This window comes from Salvelinus alpinus, chromosome 22, assembly GCF_045679555.1.
Source record: "Salvelinus alpinus chromosome 22, SLU_Salpinus.1, whole genome shotgun sequence".
NCBI classification, from domain to species: Eukaryota; Metazoa; Chordata; class Actinopteri; order Salmoniformes; family Salmonidae; genus Salvelinus; species Salvelinus alpinus.
The window spans coordinates 49,026,098-49,044,504 of NC_092107.1; the positions used below are offsets into that span (position 1 = coordinate 49,026,098).

Sequence of the window (18,407 nt, forward strand, 5' to 3'; positions counted from 1 at the left end):
CATCACGCACTGATTTTATCCACAAATAAGTGAATTTGGTGTCAACACTGGTGGGAAAATTCACATATTTTTTTAATGCGGGTTCTATAGTATTCGCATGAAAATCTGTCTCCAATTGAATTGAAACCTAGCTATCTAGTGTTGCAGCATGGCAGTATATCTAGAACTTCCTTGAATCGGAAAACGAATCTTGCTTAATTAAGCTTTTTTAGGTCATCTGAAAGAAAACGACAAAATACTTTAAAAAACATTTTTTTTTTTTTTTTTTACACAAGACCTTCAGCAAAGAACTTCTACATACATGCCAGTATGACATCTTGAAACATCGTCTTCTGATACTTATCCCGATGTTTGAGTTGGCGGATGATATGACGTTTCCATGAGTCGGCCGTCTTCTGTGTGTTTATCTTCTCTTCGACTTTAGACGCCTCGCCACGTTCCGCTCCTAGCGCCGCCATGATAGACTAGTCCTACAGCAATTTAGGCTGTTACTAAACGGCATTGCCAAATAGTTTAGTCTATTGTATATCAGAGAAACATTCATTAATTTTCCTTTTCAATAAAATCTCTAGCGAGACTGGCTCGGCTGTCAACATTGAAGTGCCAGGCGGTCCGGCGAACAACAAGTTTCCTATCCAATCAGATGCTACTTACCATTATTTTCCTGAGTCAGACTAGAATCGTCATTATCGTCATTGAAAACATGTCAGGGCAGGACACGCCCGTGCTGAAGTACAATGCATATTAAAATCTGTTTGAATGTGACCACTGTCAAACTATCTATGCCACGTTCAAGTGCTAGTCGGGAACTAGGAAACTTCCGATTTGCTAACTGGTTGTGGTTATTCACATGCTGCGTTCAACCAGTTCGCAAGTCGGGAGAATTCAGAGATTCCTAGTTCCGAATAGCACCTTAACGCGGCACTAGTCTAACTAACTAAAATAATTTATACATATGGGCCAACAGAAAGTGCATGACTAAATCAAGACAATGAGCAATTGGCCTACATTTCAAAGGAGACCCCCCCCCCCCCCCAGACTGACTCCAGTAGGTCCGGTGTTCAGCAGTTCTCTTCAAGGATGCCGCCATAATTCCTTCTTCTTTAAATTCCGTCTTCACAGAGGTTCTCCAGGGCCCTCCTCTGCAGACGTTGGGAGCGTTCCTCTGTCACAGATATTCTCCAGTCTTTCATCTATTCCTGGTCCCCCCCCCATGGGTTCCACATTAAAGCTAGTCTGGTTGTTTTATTGGAGAACACACAAAGCAATATGTAAAACACCTTTATTACAAATTCTTAGTAAAATATACATTTTGTATGAATGCAAAAGCAGACAGGTAAAATATTACAAATCATTTACATTGAAATTGAACAATTTCACGAGAAACCATGAAGTACACAGTGAAACACCACAGGGACTGTACAAAACACTGCAGGTGACGGTGAGACAATTATACCCATCTGATGCCATAGGCTTTAACATAATAGAGCCCTTAACACTAGTGTCTGTTGGCTCCAAGCAGAAACCAAAACTAATACTGAACTTCAACTTGACTGCTTAGATACCGAGTTCTCTCTATCAACTAGCAAACATAACCCGGTACACAAATACCTGGACAGGGTCAAAAAGAGAGTTAAAAAAAATGTAAACACTGATTAAAGCAGGTCACTTTGGTTGTGGCTGAATGACTCCTCATTGACTGCTTTGATGCTCAATAGATCCACGTTTTAAATAAAGTGATACATGGCTACAAGGTTAGATACAGAATGGGTTAAGGACCTGGGCTCGTAGCCACAAAGCATCCCAGAGGAGGATTGCTGATCTAGGATCTGTCTAATGGAGTCGTATTCATAAAAAAAAAAAAAACACAATGCATCTAAAATGATAAACTGATCCTAGATCAGCACTCCTACTTTCAGATGCTTTTGTGGATACGGGCCCTGCAGCGACTTCAAGCAGATCATCAAATGAGAGCTAAATAAATTGAAGAATGACAACAGCTACCAAACACAAAAAAGACAACAAAACAAGAGCTTCAATTAAAGAAAGAAAACATTAAAATAAAACATCCAATAGGATAAATAGGAAAATAAGACAAAACTAAAAAAAAAAAATGAAAAAGAAAAGGATTTTAAACAAGTTGGAGACTTTAAACTAGATTGTGAAGCATGTATTTATCAGTGACTTATTTCAGTCAGTCTCTAATGCGGTGCTAAACATTTCACTAAAAGTATAGGTTTAAAACAAATCTAAATAAACATTCTAATATATACACAGACAGTCGTCTGGTCAGGTTTAAAAAGGTGCTGTTGGTTAAAAGGGACAGGATGCTATTGAAACAGTCTTGGTGGGAAGTGAAAGCATCTAATTGCTCACGTCTGGTTAGTAAATATTTGCTTCACGTAAGGACGTCTTGTCTCATCCTCCATCAGCTAGGGTCATGTCTGTTAAAACGTGCATATTCGAGTCTCGTCAGGGATAAACTTTTCCTAACCTTAACTTAATCCCCCTAATCTGCTACGAAAAGTAACTTCTGACATTAGCGGAGCATCCCGTCTAGTCAAAACCCCGTCAGCTAACTACTGTCCATCTTCTTCTCAGCAATGAACAGCAGCATCTCAGAGTATTTCTCCAGTAGCGCCACGGTCCGGTCGTCTCTAAGCTGGCGACCTGGAGAGTCCTCCAGGGGACAGGGGGCGCTGTGACCTGCTGCTGACCTCTGACCTGAAGGAAACACAGAGTCCAGCTCCGTCTGCGTCACACAGAAGGCCTCTTTCAAAATGGCCGACATCTGGCCCTGCTGCTCTGGGCTGTCTGTCATGCAGCACACCTGTGAGAGGACAGAGAGAGAGAGAGAGACAACGTTGTATCGGTCTCAATGGCGGTGTCTGTGTTCTCGGACGCCATAATGGGACAGAGTATGTTGCGATATCTATGTGACAACGGAATGGGCAAAGAATAAGGGAGTGAATCTGGTATCTTATGATTATCAGTGAAATTAACTAAATGTATAAAATATCGATTACTATGTATAGTTTTGTAAGGACTATAAAATGACCAACCACCCAGTTTGAGTAGACAGTTTATACCACTGCTTTTGAGAGGAGCTGGCTACTGTACCGGGAGACTAAAAAGCATTTGCGCTAAGCTAACGACATGCTAACTTCAATCTCCAAACTGCACGCAGAGATATAAAAAAATAATTGGTATCCATGAGTTCTGACTCTCTGGGTAAGTAGAGAAACGACTGAAATATCTAAAAATCAGCAGTATGCCTTTGAAAGGATAAAGTTTGTTGAAACATTGGGACATGCTGGTTAAAACTTGATAACACATGAATCTTTGAAAAGCTAGTGAATAGAATTTTTCCATTCGTTTGTAATCTGACCTTGTTGTAGAACGTGACGGCTCTTCTCATGGTGTGCCTCAACTCGTTGGCTACCTGGTGACACATCTGAAGGTTCAGGGTTTCCTCTACAGAGTCACCATGGAGACCAGAGTCACCATGGAGAGGGAAGAAACAGGCAGAACCAGAGACAGGACTGTCGCTAGCCTGCTGCAGCTGGGAGGGGCTCTCAGTGAGCTGGGCCTGAGGGAGGGTTGAGCACAGACGGGGGGTTGGGGCCATGGTGGGGGCCGGAGACGTGGCGGGGGCCGGAGACGTGGCGGTGGTGGAGGCCGGGGCCAGGCTGCTGCGGAGCCCTGATAATCCTCCACGTGACGCCAAGCTGTCCTCCATGTTACGGAGGCACCTCTTCGCCTCCTTCCCCAGAGAACGCATCTCAGTGGGGGTGACCAAGGCGTGGCGGGTCGAGTCTCCAAACCTCCTCTGGGACTTGTGGGAGGCCAGAGGGAAGGTTAGTGTGGGGGGGTCAGAGGGCACAGCCAGGTCCAGGTGGAGAGCTGCTCTGGCTCTGTGGTTCCCCGCAGGAGGAGGAGGGATGGAGGGAGGCTGGCTGGCAGGAGGCTCCACTGAGGAAGTGGTGGTGGTGTGGGATACAGGGGGCTGGACTCCAGGGGGCTGGACTACAGGGGGCGGCAGATTCTCCTTGCACTCCGGGTCTGTAATGTTCTGGAGGTCCTGGAGGGATGAGGCTCTCGCCTCCATGATCTTCCCCCCAGCAGGGTGCTCCTCAGTCGGGGAGATGTTCAGGCCCTCACCCTGGGACCTCTTGGCTCTGGAGCTGGTGGTGGTGCCCATGTAACGCTGGCGAGGCAGCCGGGTCAGGGGCTCCTTGTCCAGGCCGGAATGGGAGGGTTTGAGGGTGGAGCTGGATGATGATGGACCACTAGACTGAGACCTCAGGGTCTTATCTGTCACATCTGACAGGTTGGAACAGAAAGACTACAGGTCAATGACATTCGGGGTTATTTACTCCACTGTTTCTCCATCCTGAGGGAAGTAGTATACATTTTTGGGTCACCAAGGACCAGGATGGAGAAATGCTGGTTTACTGTAACATAAAGTCTCAAATTGCATCCTAGAAACCAGATTATCACCCCCCGTGTGGTCTATACATCAGGGCAGACTGCCAGCACCGGTGGAACCCCAGACGGTGGAACCCCAGACGGTGGAACCCCAGACGGTGGAACCCCAGAGAGAGATGGAGACAAGGATACAGAGAACCAAGTCTCGCTACCCCATGACACTAGGTGAGTCACAATCAATGCTGTGGTGGATCGACCACCCACCCACCCACCCACCTCCCAGAGTATCTCTCCAGCGTAGAACAGCTGTGGTACTGCGGCTGCGTAGGGGATGGCGGGGTTGGGGAGTCTGCTGGACCGGCTGGACCGAAGAGGAGCGCCTCTTTAAAGACGTTGGATGACACTTCACACCGCTCACTGGGTTGTTACAGCAACAGTCAACCAGCCAGCAAACAGACAGACAGACCATCAACCAGCCAGCAAACAGACAGACCATCAACCAGCAAACAGACAGACAGACCATCAACCAGCAAACAGACAGACAGACCATCAACCAGCAAACAGACAGACAGACCATCAACCAGCAAACAGACCATCAACCAGCAAACAGACAGACAGACCATCAACCAGCAAACAGACAGACAGACCATCAACCAGCAAACAGACAGACAGACCATCAACCAGCAAACAGACAGACAGACCATCAACCAGCAAACAGACAGACAGACCATCAACCAGCAAACAGACAGACAGACCATCAACCAGCAAACAGACAGACAGACCATCAACCAGCAAACAGACAGACAGACAAGCCCCACATCATTAAGCAGACCTCCTGTTTCTGGATGATTCTTCTAGCATCCACCACACCAGGGTTTCTGTTAGCCGGTAGATTCTGGCTTTTGGCCGTTTCAAAAATATATAAAGCCGATACATAAAATTGTTGCCGGCCAAATTGTCCTGGAGAAAAAGAAAATCCAATGCAAAAATAAATGGTGATTATCCCCATTTTCAGTGCGCCAGCCGAGAGGAGATTCGTTCTCCAAAACAGAGTAAAGACGGCCTCAAGATCCCTCCTTCTTGAGGACCAAGTAGCGAGGCTGATGTGCATCGCGCTGCTCCAAGGAGTTGGACAGTTTTGACTTTCCAACAGCAGCGGCTCACTTTGAGCAGACCAAGGTCCACCTCCAAAAAAACAAGTAAATTAGAGGGCAAATGCTTGTGTTTGTCAGGCCCAGTCCTAGCAGTTCTGCTGCTGCCCTAGGACAGATCAACATATTCCACCCCTGTGTCATGGGTAATGATGTGTATCATGAGCAATTGGTGATTTCAGTTGAGATTATTCAGTAGCACTTGGGAAACTAAATCTGTGTTGTCAACTTAACACATTGGTGAGTTACAATGTTGAAATGATTAAGGCAGCCAACTGCCCATAGAGTTATCAATGAGCCATGCACAGTTGAAGTCGGAAGTTTACGTACACTTAGGTTGGAGTCATTAAAACCACTCCACAAATTTCTCGTTAACAAACTATAGTTTTGGCAAGTCGGTGAGGACATCTACTTTGTGCACGACACAAGTAATCTTTCCAACAATTGTTTACAGACAGATTATTTACAATTCCAGTGGGTCAGAAGTTTACATACACTAAGTTGACTGTGCCTTTAAACAGCTTGGAAAACTCCAGAAAATTATGTCATGGCTATAGAAGCTTCTGATAGACCAATGTCAATTAGCCTGATGAAACAAAAATAGAACCATTTGGCCATAATGACCATCGTTATGTTTGGAGGGAAAAGGGGGAGGATTGCAAGCCGAAGAACACCATCCCAACCGTGAAGCACAGGGGTGGCAGCATCATGTTGTGGGGGTGCTTTGCTGCAGGAGGGACTGGTGCACTTCACAAAATAGATGGCATCATGAGGATGGAAAATTATGTGGATATATGGAAGCAACATCTCAAGACATCAGTCAGGAAGTTAAAGCTTGGTTGCAAATGGGTCTTCCAAATGTACAATGACCCCAAGCATACTTGGCCCCAAGCATACACATACTAAGTTGTGACAAAACGGCTTAAGGACAACAAAGTCAAGGTATTGGAGTGGCCATCACCAAGCCCTGACCTCAATCCCATAGAAAATGTGTGGGCAGAACTGAAAAAGTGTGCGAGCAAGGAGGCCTACAAACCTGACTCAGTTACACCAGCTCTGTCAGGAGGAATGGGCCAAAATTCACCCAACTTATTGTGGGAAACTTGTGGAAGGCTACCCAAAACGTTTGACTCAAGTTAAACAATTTAAAGGCAATGCTACCAAATACTAATTGAGTGTATGTAAACTTCTGACACACTGGGCAGGTGATGAAATAAATAAAAGCTGAAATAAATCACTCTACTATTATTCTGACATTTCACATTCTTAAAATAAAGTGGTGATCCTAACTGACCTAAGACAGGGAATTTTTACTAGGATTAAATGTCAGGAATTGTGAAAAACTGAGTTTAAATGTATTTGGCTAAGGTGTGTGTAAACTTCCGACTTCAACTGTATATCACACGAGCCACGACAGTTCAAATTACAATAAACATAAGATGTATTAATATCATGAGCTTTGGAAACAAGTGCTTTCGTGAACACATGACGCAGGCCTTATTTCACAGGAGCATTGTAAAACAAGCTCTCAATGAACCAGTCTTAATGAATGTTGCTTATTTACATATTGAATATGATTGTACAAAATCTATTTCATAATTTATTTATTTATGGTGCTGTACCGCAGCGGAAATGGGGAGCGGGGCGGGTCGGCCCGGTCATGGCTAGAAGGCATTTTTAGCTAACCCTAACCATTCTCCTAACCTGCTACGTTAATTCTCCTAACTGGCTACGTTAATTCTCCTAACCTGCTACGTTAATTCTCCTAACTGGCTACGAAAAGTCAAATCGGACATTATTTTGACAAAAAGTTGTATCCCTTCTAGCCATGACCGGCCGGCCCTGGTGTTCCTAGACAGCCATGTTGTGTTATTTATTAGGACTAATTACAATTTGAAAATAGCTGTGTTTTGTTATTTATTATTTAAAATGTTCATAGAAACAGCCTTTAAGACTTTTGTTGTTCGCAAATATTATATTTGAAGAAAAAAAGAAGAAAAAAAGATTGATTTATAGCAGGGATGACGACCCAGCAGACAATGTTTTGCTTTTCAGTAAAACCTGTCATGTTGGTATAAGAACATCGTTCGACTTTATTTCAACTTTACAGGCTAATTTCTATTCTGTTAAAATGAATTACAATCATCTAAAATGTGATTTTGAGCACGGTGGGTTGACACCCTAATGCATTACATGTCTGATACATTTCTAAAAATGTCCGGTAAATTAAAATCCGGCGCCACATTTTCTCCGAACTGGAAACCCGACGACACCACATCAGTCTAGACTGGTACTCACCAGGGGCCTGGCTCTCCTCTTGAACAGATTCTGTAGTACTGCTCACGACGGACTGCTTTGAGTTGGCCTGTAGATCGCAAAAACATCTTCAGTGACTTTCATGAAATCTTATGGGAGATTATCAAAATAACATTTGCATGCATCTCAAGGTTAGGATCTGGCCCCTGATTTGTATCATGTGTTCTGCATGTTGGTGAGGAACTAACCTCGCACAGCAGATATAAGCCTGGTAAATCAACCATTCAAAGTTGGCCTTAGTGGGAGTGACCATGGAATTATTGGTAAATGATCTTAGAGTAAAATATTTGTCATTATTTAATTTTTAGCGAATCTCACGACTGAGGCGTGGCTCCAAATGGAGGCAGGACTCGGGTAGGAACTTGTGGTGTGTGCTAGCAAAAACATTCCCTCTAACCTCAAAGGGAGAAGAACACAATAGGTCCTACCTTCCAACTAGCAAAGGACATAGCTAGCTTATGAATGGCTTCACGAGAAGAACAAAGACTACCCCCCTAAAATCTGTGGTCGATGTGTGTCGCATTTGGAACTCTCTGGTTCGGAACACTCTGGTTCGGAACACTCTGGTTCGGAACACTCTCGTTCGGAACACTCTCGTTCGGAACACTCTCGTTCGGAACACTCTCGTTCGGAACACTCTCGTTCGGAACACTCTCGTTCGGAACACTCTCGTTCGGAACACTCTCGTTCGGAACACTCTCGTTCGGAACACTCTCGTTCGGAACACTCTCGTTCGGAACACTCTCGTTCGGAACTCATTTACCACCTAGTGATGTCACCAGGAAGGCCAAAACTCCATCCCACCAAAACAGGCAGAAATTTCAGGCGGTCTTTCCAAACAGCTCTTACACTAAAAAAGACCATTTATCACAATATTATTCCAACCTCATTGTGAAAATATATATAAAAACACAGGAAATATTCTACACCGGGAGAAATCTCCTGCCACTTTGTATCCTAACGAAGGCCAATATTGACATCGTGTTCCACCAGACTTTCCTCACATTTGGGCGGAAGTATCTGCGAACAAGATAAGTGAGGAACAGACCAGTACCTGAGTGGTGTTGAGGCTTGGGGTGGGGTCAGGAGAGGACTGGCTGCTGGGCTCCTCAGTGATGCTGGGCGGGAGAGGAGCGGGACGCAGGGCAGAACCAGGACCACTAACACGACACAGATAAGAATTAGGACAGGTTTTAAAAACTAAACAAGTACACATTGAATGATTGAATTAATATATATCTCGATGCTCCTGGACACAATCAGTGATGTATGTGAATACTAACCGCAGACCGCATCAATACAGGGGGAGGTGTGACTGAGGCGAGGTAAGGTGTGACTGAGGCGAGGTAAGGTGTGACTGAGGCGAGGTAAGGTGTGACTGAGGCGAGGTAAGGTGTGACTGAGGCGAGGTAAGGTGTGACTGAGGCGAGGTAAGGTGTGACTGAGGCGAGGTAAGGTGTGACTGAGGCGAGGTAAGGTGTGACTGAGGCGAGGTAAGGTGTGACTGAGGCGAGGTAAGGTGTGACTGAGGCGAGGTAAGGTGTGACTGAGGCGAGGTAAGGTGTGACTGAGGCGAGGTAAGGTGTGACTGAGGCGAGGTAAGGTGTGACTGAGGCGAGGTAAGGTGTGACTGAGGCGAGGTAAGGTGTGACTGAGGCGAGGTAAGGTGTGACTGAGGCGAGGTAAGGTGTGACTGAGGCGAGGTAAGGTGTGACTGAGGCGAGGTAAGGTGTGACTGAGGCGAGGTAAGGTGTGACTGAGGTAAATTGTGCTTTCAAGACAACTGGGAACTCTTGACGTCAAGTCATGACGTCAGTGATCTTCAGATCGGATAGTCAGATCTCTAGAAAGATGCCTGAGTTTCCAACTTTGAATCCCGAGTTGGAATACTATCCCCCCCCCCCCCCCCAGAGCTCCTAGTTGTCTTGAACGCACTGACGTTGGAGATTCTCAGGTTCCCAGCTGTTTTGAATGCGGCGTAAGGTATGGTGAGGTGGTGACTGAGGCAAGGTGTTACTGACCGGAGTCGGCTCTGGAAACGAGACAGGAAGCGCGTAGAGATGCTGAATCGGGGGTTGAGGAAGAGACTCTCTGTCTCCATGGGTGGAGTCTGCAGACTGGACAGGTCAGTCTCAAACTTCTCTACAGGGGGCAGAACAGATAGCAGTTATAGCTAGCTACAAACTGTACTTACAATACATCCTAACTGTTACATTTTAAAAATGGGTTTACGAGACACTAGCCTAGACTCACAACCACATCTTGTCTGGTCGACGGCCTGGTTGGGGTAAGACCCAGACCAGAGTATGTGAACTGGAGCGGAGCTTGCCCAATTTGACTGCAGCGCGGAGCGAGTTTCCCCACAGGCCTTCTCAACCGCCCCAATTGGGCGCCAGTACCGCTCACTTCATGAGCTCAGGGGACGCCCGGCCCAGCATGCATCTGTAGTCTACTTGTCTGCTGCTATAGACCCTTGCTTTAGCTACTGTTAAAAGGAGTTCACTAAATATTTTCATAAAGATACTGATAAAACACAGGTTGAAAACTCAAGGTGACTTACAAAGATGAGGAGGACCAAGAGAAAGAGAGCGGTGATGTAGAGTCCACAACTAAAGAATCACGGTGGAATCTGAAAAGACACCTATCCTGAAAGCATGATGGTGTACTTCCCGTGTACATGCTAGGAAAGGAACAGAAAGGAACGAGGTGGGTAGATAACTAAGTGTGTCATTGTAGCAAAGTATTTAACAACTAAAAATCAGATCTCTTATAACCAGGGCAGCCCAACCCCTCTTCCTGGAGATCTACTGTCCTGTGGGTTTTCAGTCCAACCCTCTTCCTGGAGATCTACTGTCCTGTGGGTTTTCAGTCCAACCCTCTTCCTGGAGATCTACTGTCCTGTGGGTTTTCAGTCCAACCCTCTTCCTGGAGATCTACCGTCCTGTGGGTTTTCAGTCCAACCCTCTTCCTGGAGATCTACTGTCCTGTGGGTTTTCAGTCCAACCCTCTTCCTGGAGATCTACCGTCCTGTGGGTTTTCAGTACAACCCTCTTCCTGGAGATCTACCGTCCTGTGGGTTTACAGCCCAACCCTCTTCCTCGAGATCTACTGTCCTGTGGGTTTTCAGTCCAACCCTCTTCCTGGAGATCTACTGTCCTGTGGGTTTTCAGTCCAACCCTCTTCCTGGAGATCTACTGTCCTGTGGGTTTACAGCCCAACCCTCTTCCTCGAGATCTACTGTCCTGTGGGTTTTCAGTCCAACCCTCTTCCTGGAGATCTACTGTCCTGTGGGTTTTCAGTCCAACCCTCTTCCTGGAGATCTACTGTCCTGTGGGTTTTCAGTCCAACCCTCTTCCTGGAGATCTACTGTCCTGTGGGTTTTCAGTCCAACCCTCTTCCTGGAGATCTACCGTCCTGTGGGTTTTCAGTCCAACCCTAATTTAACACACCTGATTCTACTAATTAGCTGCTCAACAAGACCTTAACTGACTCAGATATGCTAAATTAGGGTTAGCCTGAAAACCTACAGGACAGTAGTACTCAACTCACATACTCTGACCCAGACCAGAGGCTTGTGGCTCATTACATCACCATCATCATCATCCGTACCCTCGTTGCTCAGGTGGTTGGCCATGGTGTCAAAGTGTTGTCTAAGGAGCGTCTGTGGATCTTCCTCCTCTTCCTCCACTCCAGAACTACCTGTAGAACTCACCTGGCTCAGGGAGTCAGTATCTACAGGGGGAGACAAGAGGAGAGGAGTCAGTATCTACAGGGGGAGACAAGAGGAGAGGAGTCAGTATCTACAGGGGGAGACAAGAGGAGAGGAGTCAGTATCTACAGGGGGAGACAAGAGGAGAGGAGTCAGTATCTACAGGGGGAGACACAAGGAGTCAGGGAGTCAGTATCTACAGGGGGAGACAAGAGGAGAGGAGTCAGTATCTACAGGGGGAGACACGAGGAGTCAGGGAGTCAGTATCTACAGGGGGAGACAAGAGGAGAGGAGTCAGTATCTACAGGGGGAGACACGAGGAGTCAGGGAGTCAGTATCTACAGGGGGAGACAAGAGGAGAGGAGTCAGTATCTACAGGGGGAGACACGAGGAGTCAGGGAGTCAGTATCTACAGGGGGAGACACGAGGAGAGGAGTCAGTATCTACAGGGGGAGACACGAGGAGAGGAGTCAGTATCTACAGGGGGAGACACGAGGAGTCAGGGAGTCAGTATCTACAGGGGGAGACACGAGGAGTCAGGGAGTCAGTATCTACAGGGGGAGACACGAGGAGTCAGGGAGTCAGTATCTACAGGGGGAGACACGAGGAGAGGAGTCAGTATCTACAGGGGGAGACAAGAGGAGAGGAGTCAGTATCTACAGGGGGAGACAAGAGGAGAGGAGTCAGTATCTACAGGGGGAGACAAGAGGAGAGGAGTCCGTATCTACAGGGGGAGACAAGAGGAGAGGAGTCCGTATCTACAGGGGGAGACAAGAGGAGAGGAGTCCGTATCTACAGGGGGAGACAAGAGGAGAGGAGTCCGTATCTACAGGGGGAGACAAGAGGAGAGGAGTCCGTATCTACAGGGGGAGACAAGAGGAGAGGAGTCCGTATCTACAGGGGGAGACAAGAGGAGAGGAGTCCGTATCTACAGGGGGAGACAAGAGGAGAGGAGTCCGTATCTACAGGGGGAGACAAGAGGAGAGGAGTCCGTATCTACAGGGGGAGACAAGAGGAGAGGAGTCCGTATCTACAGGGGGAGACAAGAGGAGAGGAGTCCGTATCTACAGGGGGAGACAAGAGGAGAGGAGTCCGTATCTACAGGGGGAGACAAGAGGAGAGGAGTCAGTATCTACAGGGGGAGACAAGAGGAGAGGAGTCAGGGAGTCAGGATCTACAGGGGGAGACGAGAGGAGAGGAGTCAGTATCTACAGGGGGAGACAAGAGGAGAGGAGTCAGGGAGTCAGGATCTACAGGGGGAGACGAGAGGAGAGGAGTCAGTATCTACAGGGGGAGACACGAGGAGAGGAGTCAGTATCTACAGGGGGAGACAAGAGGAGAGGAGTCAGTATCTACAGGGGGAGACAAGAGGAGAGGAGTCAGGGAGTCAGGATCTACAGGGGGAGACGAGAGGAGAGGAGTCAGTATCTACAGGGGGAGACGAGAGGAGAGGAGTCAGTATCTACAGGGGGAGACACGAGGAGAGGAGTCAGTATCTACAGGGGGAGACACGAGGAGAGGAGTCAGTATCTACAGGGGGAGACAAGAGGAGAGGAGTCAGTATCTACAGGGGGAGACAAGAGGAGAGGAGTCAGTATCTACAGGGGGAGACAAGAGGAGAGGAGGAGTAGTTGTAGTAGTGTGTACTAGTCCTACCATCCTATGGCCCCGCAATCAATCCTTATCCCAGTCTGCTGTTCCCACTCGCGCTTTGGTCCGCAGGTAGTATAACTTTTCATTACATTTCATTACATTCAATTATAGTACAACGGTTTGATTTGTCTAATCTTAGCAATTTCTTCTTAGCTAGCTACATAGCCGTCTTTGTATCAAAAATAATTGCGTAATTATCGTATTACGTCGTCCTAACGCAGTCTACACTGCTATCTGCCCAGCAGCTAGCCAGCTAGCAAACGTCCACCGTCTACCGAATAGCAGCACTGTAGCAACTATTACACTCAACTGAACGACTTGATTAGTGTAGTGTTAGCTAGCTACATAGTTGTCTTTGCTGTCTTCGTATCCAAGATAATTGTGTAGTTTAGAGTGTGTAGTTTTAGAGTGATTATCTTAATTTACCGAGGTTAGCTAGCCAGCTATTTGTCGTCCTTAACATAGGAGACACTGCTAGCTAGCCAACAGCTAGCCAACGTCTACCGAATAGAACTTCCGCACTCAACAACCCGGTCGCATTCCGCTTCGCTCCACAGGTAGTATCACATTTTCATTTCATTTCATTACAGTACAACGGCTTGATTTGTTTGATCGTAGCTAGCTACACAGCTAGCTACATAGCCGTCTTTGTATCAAAGATAATTGTGTAGTCTAGAGCGATTTTCTAGGTTAGCTAGCCAGCTACTGTCGTTCTTTTAACGCAACGTAACGTAATCAACACTGCTAGCTAGCCAGCTAGCCCCCGAATAGCAGCACTGTAGAAACTATTACACTCAACGGAACGACTTGATTAGTGTAGTGTCAACAACGCAGCCACTGCCAGCTAGCCTACAAAGTCAACAACGCAGCCACTGCCAGCTAGCCTACTTCAGCAGTACTGTATCATCTTAATCATTCTAGTCAATAAGATTCTTGCTACGTAAGCTTAACTTTCTGAACATTCGAGACGCGTAGTCCACTTGTCATTCCAATCTCCTTTGCATTAGCGTAGTCTCTTCTGTAGCCTGTCAACTATGTGTCTGTCTATCCCTGTTCTCTCCTCTCTGCACAGACCATACAAACGCTCCACACCGCGTGGCCGCGGCCACCCTAATCTGGTGGTCCCAGCGCGCACGACCCACGTGGAGTTCCAGGTCTCCGGTAGCCTCTGGAACTGCCGATCTGCGGCCAACAAGGCAGAGTTCATCTCAGCCTATGCCTCCCTCCAGTCCCTCGACTTCTTGGCACTGACGGAAACATGGATCACCACAGATAACACTGCTACTCCTACTGCTCTCTCTTCGTCCGCCCACGTGTTCTCGCACACCCCGAGAGCTTCTGGTCAGCGGGGTGGTGGCACCGGGATCCTCATCTCTCCCAAGTGGTCATTCTCTCTTTCTCCCCTTACCCATCTGTCTATCGCCTCCTTTGAATTCCATGCTGTCACAGTTACCAGCCCTTTCAAGCTTAACATCCTTATCATTTATCGCCCTCCAGGTTCCCTCGGAGAGTTCATCAATGAGCTTGATGCCTTGATAAGCTCCTTTCCTGAGGACGGCTCACCTCTCACAGTTCTGGGCGACTTTAACCTCCCCACGTCTACCTTTGACTCATTCCTCTCTGCCTCCTTTCCACTCCTCTCCTCTTTTGACCTCACCCTCTCACCTTCCCCCCCTACTCACAAGGCAGGCAATACGCTCGACCTCATCTTTACTAGATGCTGTTCTTCCACTAACCTCATTGCAACTCCCCTCCAAGTCTCCGACCACTACCTTGTATCCTTTTCCCTCTCGCTCTCATCCAACACTTCCCACACTGCCCCTACTCGGATGGTATCGCGCCGTCCCAACCTTCGCTCTCTCTCCCCCGCTACCCTCTCCTCTTCCATCCTATCATCTCTTCCCTCTGCTCAAACCTTCTCCAACCTATCTCCTGATTCTGCCTCCTCAACCCTCCTCTCCTCCCTTTCTGCATCCTTTGATTCTCTATGTCCCCTATCCTCCAGGCCGGCTCGGTCCTCCCCTCCCGCTCCGTGGCTCGACGACTCATTGCGAGCTCACAGAACAGGGCTCCGGGCAGCCGAGCGGAAATGGAGGAAAACTCGCCTCCCTGCGGACCTGGCATCCTTTCACTCCCTCCTCTCTACATTTTCCTCTTCTGTCTCTGCTGCTAAAGCCACTTTCTACCACTCTAAATTCCAAGCATCTGCCTCTAACCCTAGGAAGCTCTTTGCCACCTTCTCCTCCCTCCTGAATCCTCCTCCCCCCCCCCCCTCCTCCCTCTCTGCAGATGACTTTGTCAACCATTTTGAAAAGAAGGTCGACGACATCCGATCCTCGTTTGCTAAGTCAAACGACACCGCTGGTTCTGCTCACACTGCCCTACCCTGTGCTCTGACCTCTTTCTCCCCTCTCTCTCCAGATGAAATCTCGCGTCTTGTGACGGCCGGCCGCCCAACAACCTGCCCGCTTGACCCTATCCACTCCTCTCTTCTCCAGACCATTTCCGGAGACCTTCTCCCTTACCTCACCTCGCTCATCAACTCATCCCTGACCGCTGGCTACGTCCCTTCCGTCTTCAAGAGAGCGAGAGTTGCACCCCTTCTGAAAAAACCTACACTCGATCCCTCCGATGTCAACAACTACAGACCAGTATCCCTTCTTTCTTTTCTCTCCAAAACTCTTGAACGTGCCGTCCTTGGCCAGCTCTCCCGCTATCTCTCTCAGAATGACCTTCTTGATCCAAATCAGTCAGGTTTCAAGACTAGTCATTCAACTGAGACTGCTCTTCTCTGTATCACGGAGGCGCTCCGCACTGCTAAAGCTAACTCTCTCTCCTCTGCTCTCATCCTTCTAGACCTATCGGCTGCCTTCGATACTGTGAACCATCAGATCCTCCTCTCCACCCTCTCCGAGTTGGGCATCTCCGGCGCGGCCCACGCTTGGATTGCGTCCTACCTGACAGGTCGCTCCTACCAGGTGGCGTGGCGAGAATCTGTCTCCTCACCACGTGCTCTCACCACTGGTGTCCCCCAGGGCTCTGTTCTAGGCCCTCTCCTATTCTCGCTATACACCAAGTCACTTGGCTCTGTCATAACCTCACATGGTCTCTCCTATCATTGCTATGCAGACGACACACAACTAATCTTCTCCTTTCCCCCTTCTGATGACCAGGTGGCGAATCGCATCTCTGCATGTCTGGCAGACATATCAGTGTGGATGACGGATCACCACCTCAAGCTGAACCTCGGCAAGACGGAGCTGCTCTTCCTCCCGGGGAAGGACTGCCCGTTCCATGATCTCGCCATCACGGTTGACAACTCCATTGTGTCCTCCTCCCAGAGCGCTAAGAACCTTGGCGTGATCCTGGACAACACCCTGTCGTTCTCAACTAACATCAAGGCGGTGGCCCGTTCCTGTAGGTTCATGCTCTACAACATCCGCAGAGTACGACCCTGCCTCACACAGGAAGCGGCGCAGGTCCTAATCCAGGCACTTGTCATCTCCCGTCTGGATTACTGCAACTCGCTGTTGGCTGGGCTCCCTGCCTGTGCCATTAAACCCCTACAACTCATCCAGAACGCCGCAGCCCGTCTGGTGTTCAACCTTCCCAAGTTCTCTCACGTCACCCCGCTCCTCCGCTCTCTCCACTGGCTTCCAGTTGAAGCTCGCATCCGCTACAAGACCATGGTGCTTGCCTACGGAGCTGTGAGGGGAACGGCACCTCAGTACCTCCAGGCTCTGATCAGGCCCTACACCCAAACAAGGGCACTGCGTTCATCCACCTCTGGCCTGCTCGCCTCCCTACCACTGAGGAAGTACAGTTCCCGCTCAGCCCAGTCAAAACTGTTCGCTGCTCTGGCCCCCCAATGGTGGAACAAACTCCCTCACGACGCCAGGACAGCGGAGTCAATCACCACCTTCCGGAGACACCTGAAACCCCACCTCTTTAAGGAATACCTAGGATAGGATAAAGTAATCCTTCTCACTCCCCCCCCCCCCCTTAAAAGATTTAGATGCACTATTGTAAAGTGGCTGTTCCACTGGATGTCATAAGGTGAATGCACCAATTTGTAAGTCGCTCTGGATAAGAGCGTCTGCTAAATGACTTAAATGTAAATGGCTACAGTAGTAGTATTATAGTAGTAGCAGAGAATAATTATTATAGTTGTAGTAGTGTGTACTAGTCCTACCATCCTGGGGTTGGTCTTGGATCTCTGCAGAGCCAACACAACAGGCGCTGTCTGGACTCAGCTCGTCCTCTCCTCCCCAGCCCTGCTGCTGTTGATGCTGCTGGCCAAACTCACTGCACACACACACACACAAAACAGTCATACTTTCAAAACTGTACACATACATCAGTGTTGAAGCCACTATCAGGGCATTGCAAGCAGCACCATGCTCTACCAGGTTAGCTACAGAGGACAACCATATACAGCTCTGGGGGGAGAATTATATCATCATCGATCCTCCACCAAATTTCACAGTGGCTGCGAGACACTGTGGCTTGTAGGCCTCTCCAGGTCTCGCACCCACTGTGAAACTTGGTGGAGGATCGGTGATGATCTGGGGGGGGGGGTGCTTCAGCAAGGCTGGAATCGGGCAGATTTGTCTTTGTGAAGGACGCATGAATCAAGCCACGTTACAATGTTGTCCTGGAAGAAAACCTGCTTCCTTCTGCTCTGACAATGTTCCCCAACTCTGAGGATTGGTTTTCCCAGCAGGACAATGCTCCATGCCACACAGCCAGGTCAATCAAGGTGTGGATGGAGGACTACCAGACCCTGTCATGACCAGCCCAATCTCCAGACCTGAACCCCATTGAAAACCTCTGGAATGTGATCAAGAGGAAGATGGATGGTCCCCAAGCCATCAAACAAAGCCGAGCTGCTTGAATTTTTGCGCCAGGAGTGGCATAAAGTCACCCAACATCGATGTGAAAGACTGGTGCAGAGCATGCCAAGACGCATGAATGCTGTGATTGAAAATCAGGGTTATTCCACCAAATATTGATTTCTGAACTCTTCCTAAGTTAAAACATTAGTATTGTGTTGTTTAAAAATGAATATTAAATTATTTTCTCTGCATTATTCGAGGTCTGACAACATATTTTTTGTTATTTTGACCAGTTGTCATTTTCTGTAAATAAAT

At 48.0% G+C, this 18,407-nt stretch overlaps 2 protein-coding genes across 4 annotated transcripts in view; both read right to left on the reverse strand.

Moving 5' to 3' along the window:
* Positions 1 to 848, reverse strand: part of LOC139549584 (protein Atg16l2-like) — a 73,651-nt gene extending 72,803 nt beyond the window's left edge. Inside the window, exon 1 of one of the 2 annotated variants that reach the window (XM_071360228.1) lies at positions 302 to 848. In XM_071360228.1, coding sequence (XP_071216329.1) covers positions 302 to 458 — 157 coding nt within the window. In that variant the 5' untranslated portion in view covers positions 459 to 848. The remainder of the gene's footprint in view (positions 1 to 301) is intronic. The other variant, XM_071360227.1, reaches the window with a different exon arrangement.
* Positions 849 to 1,265: 417 nt separating this feature from the next.
* The window catches only part of wdr62 (WD repeat domain 62), a 67,968-nt gene continuing 50,826 nt past the window's right edge, over positions 1,266 to 18,407 (reverse strand). For both annotated transcript variants that reach the window (XM_071360229.1, XM_071360230.1), the window contains exons 26-32: positions 17,450 to 17,562; positions 11,505 to 11,627; positions 9,917 to 10,037; positions 8,950 to 9,055; positions 7,878 to 7,944; positions 3,389 to 4,323; positions 1,266 to 2,830 (exon numbers count right to left, since the gene is read on the reverse strand). In XM_071360229.1, the coding sequence (XP_071216330.1) occupies positions 2,576 to 2,830; positions 3,389 to 4,323; positions 7,878 to 7,944; positions 8,950 to 9,055; positions 9,917 to 10,037; positions 11,505 to 11,627; positions 17,450 to 17,562 (1,720 nt within the window). In that variant the 3' untranslated portion in view covers positions 1,266 to 2,575. The remainder of the gene's footprint in view (positions 2,831 to 3,388; positions 4,324 to 7,877; positions 7,945 to 8,949; positions 9,056 to 9,916; positions 10,038 to 11,504; positions 11,628 to 17,449; positions 17,563 to 18,407) is intronic.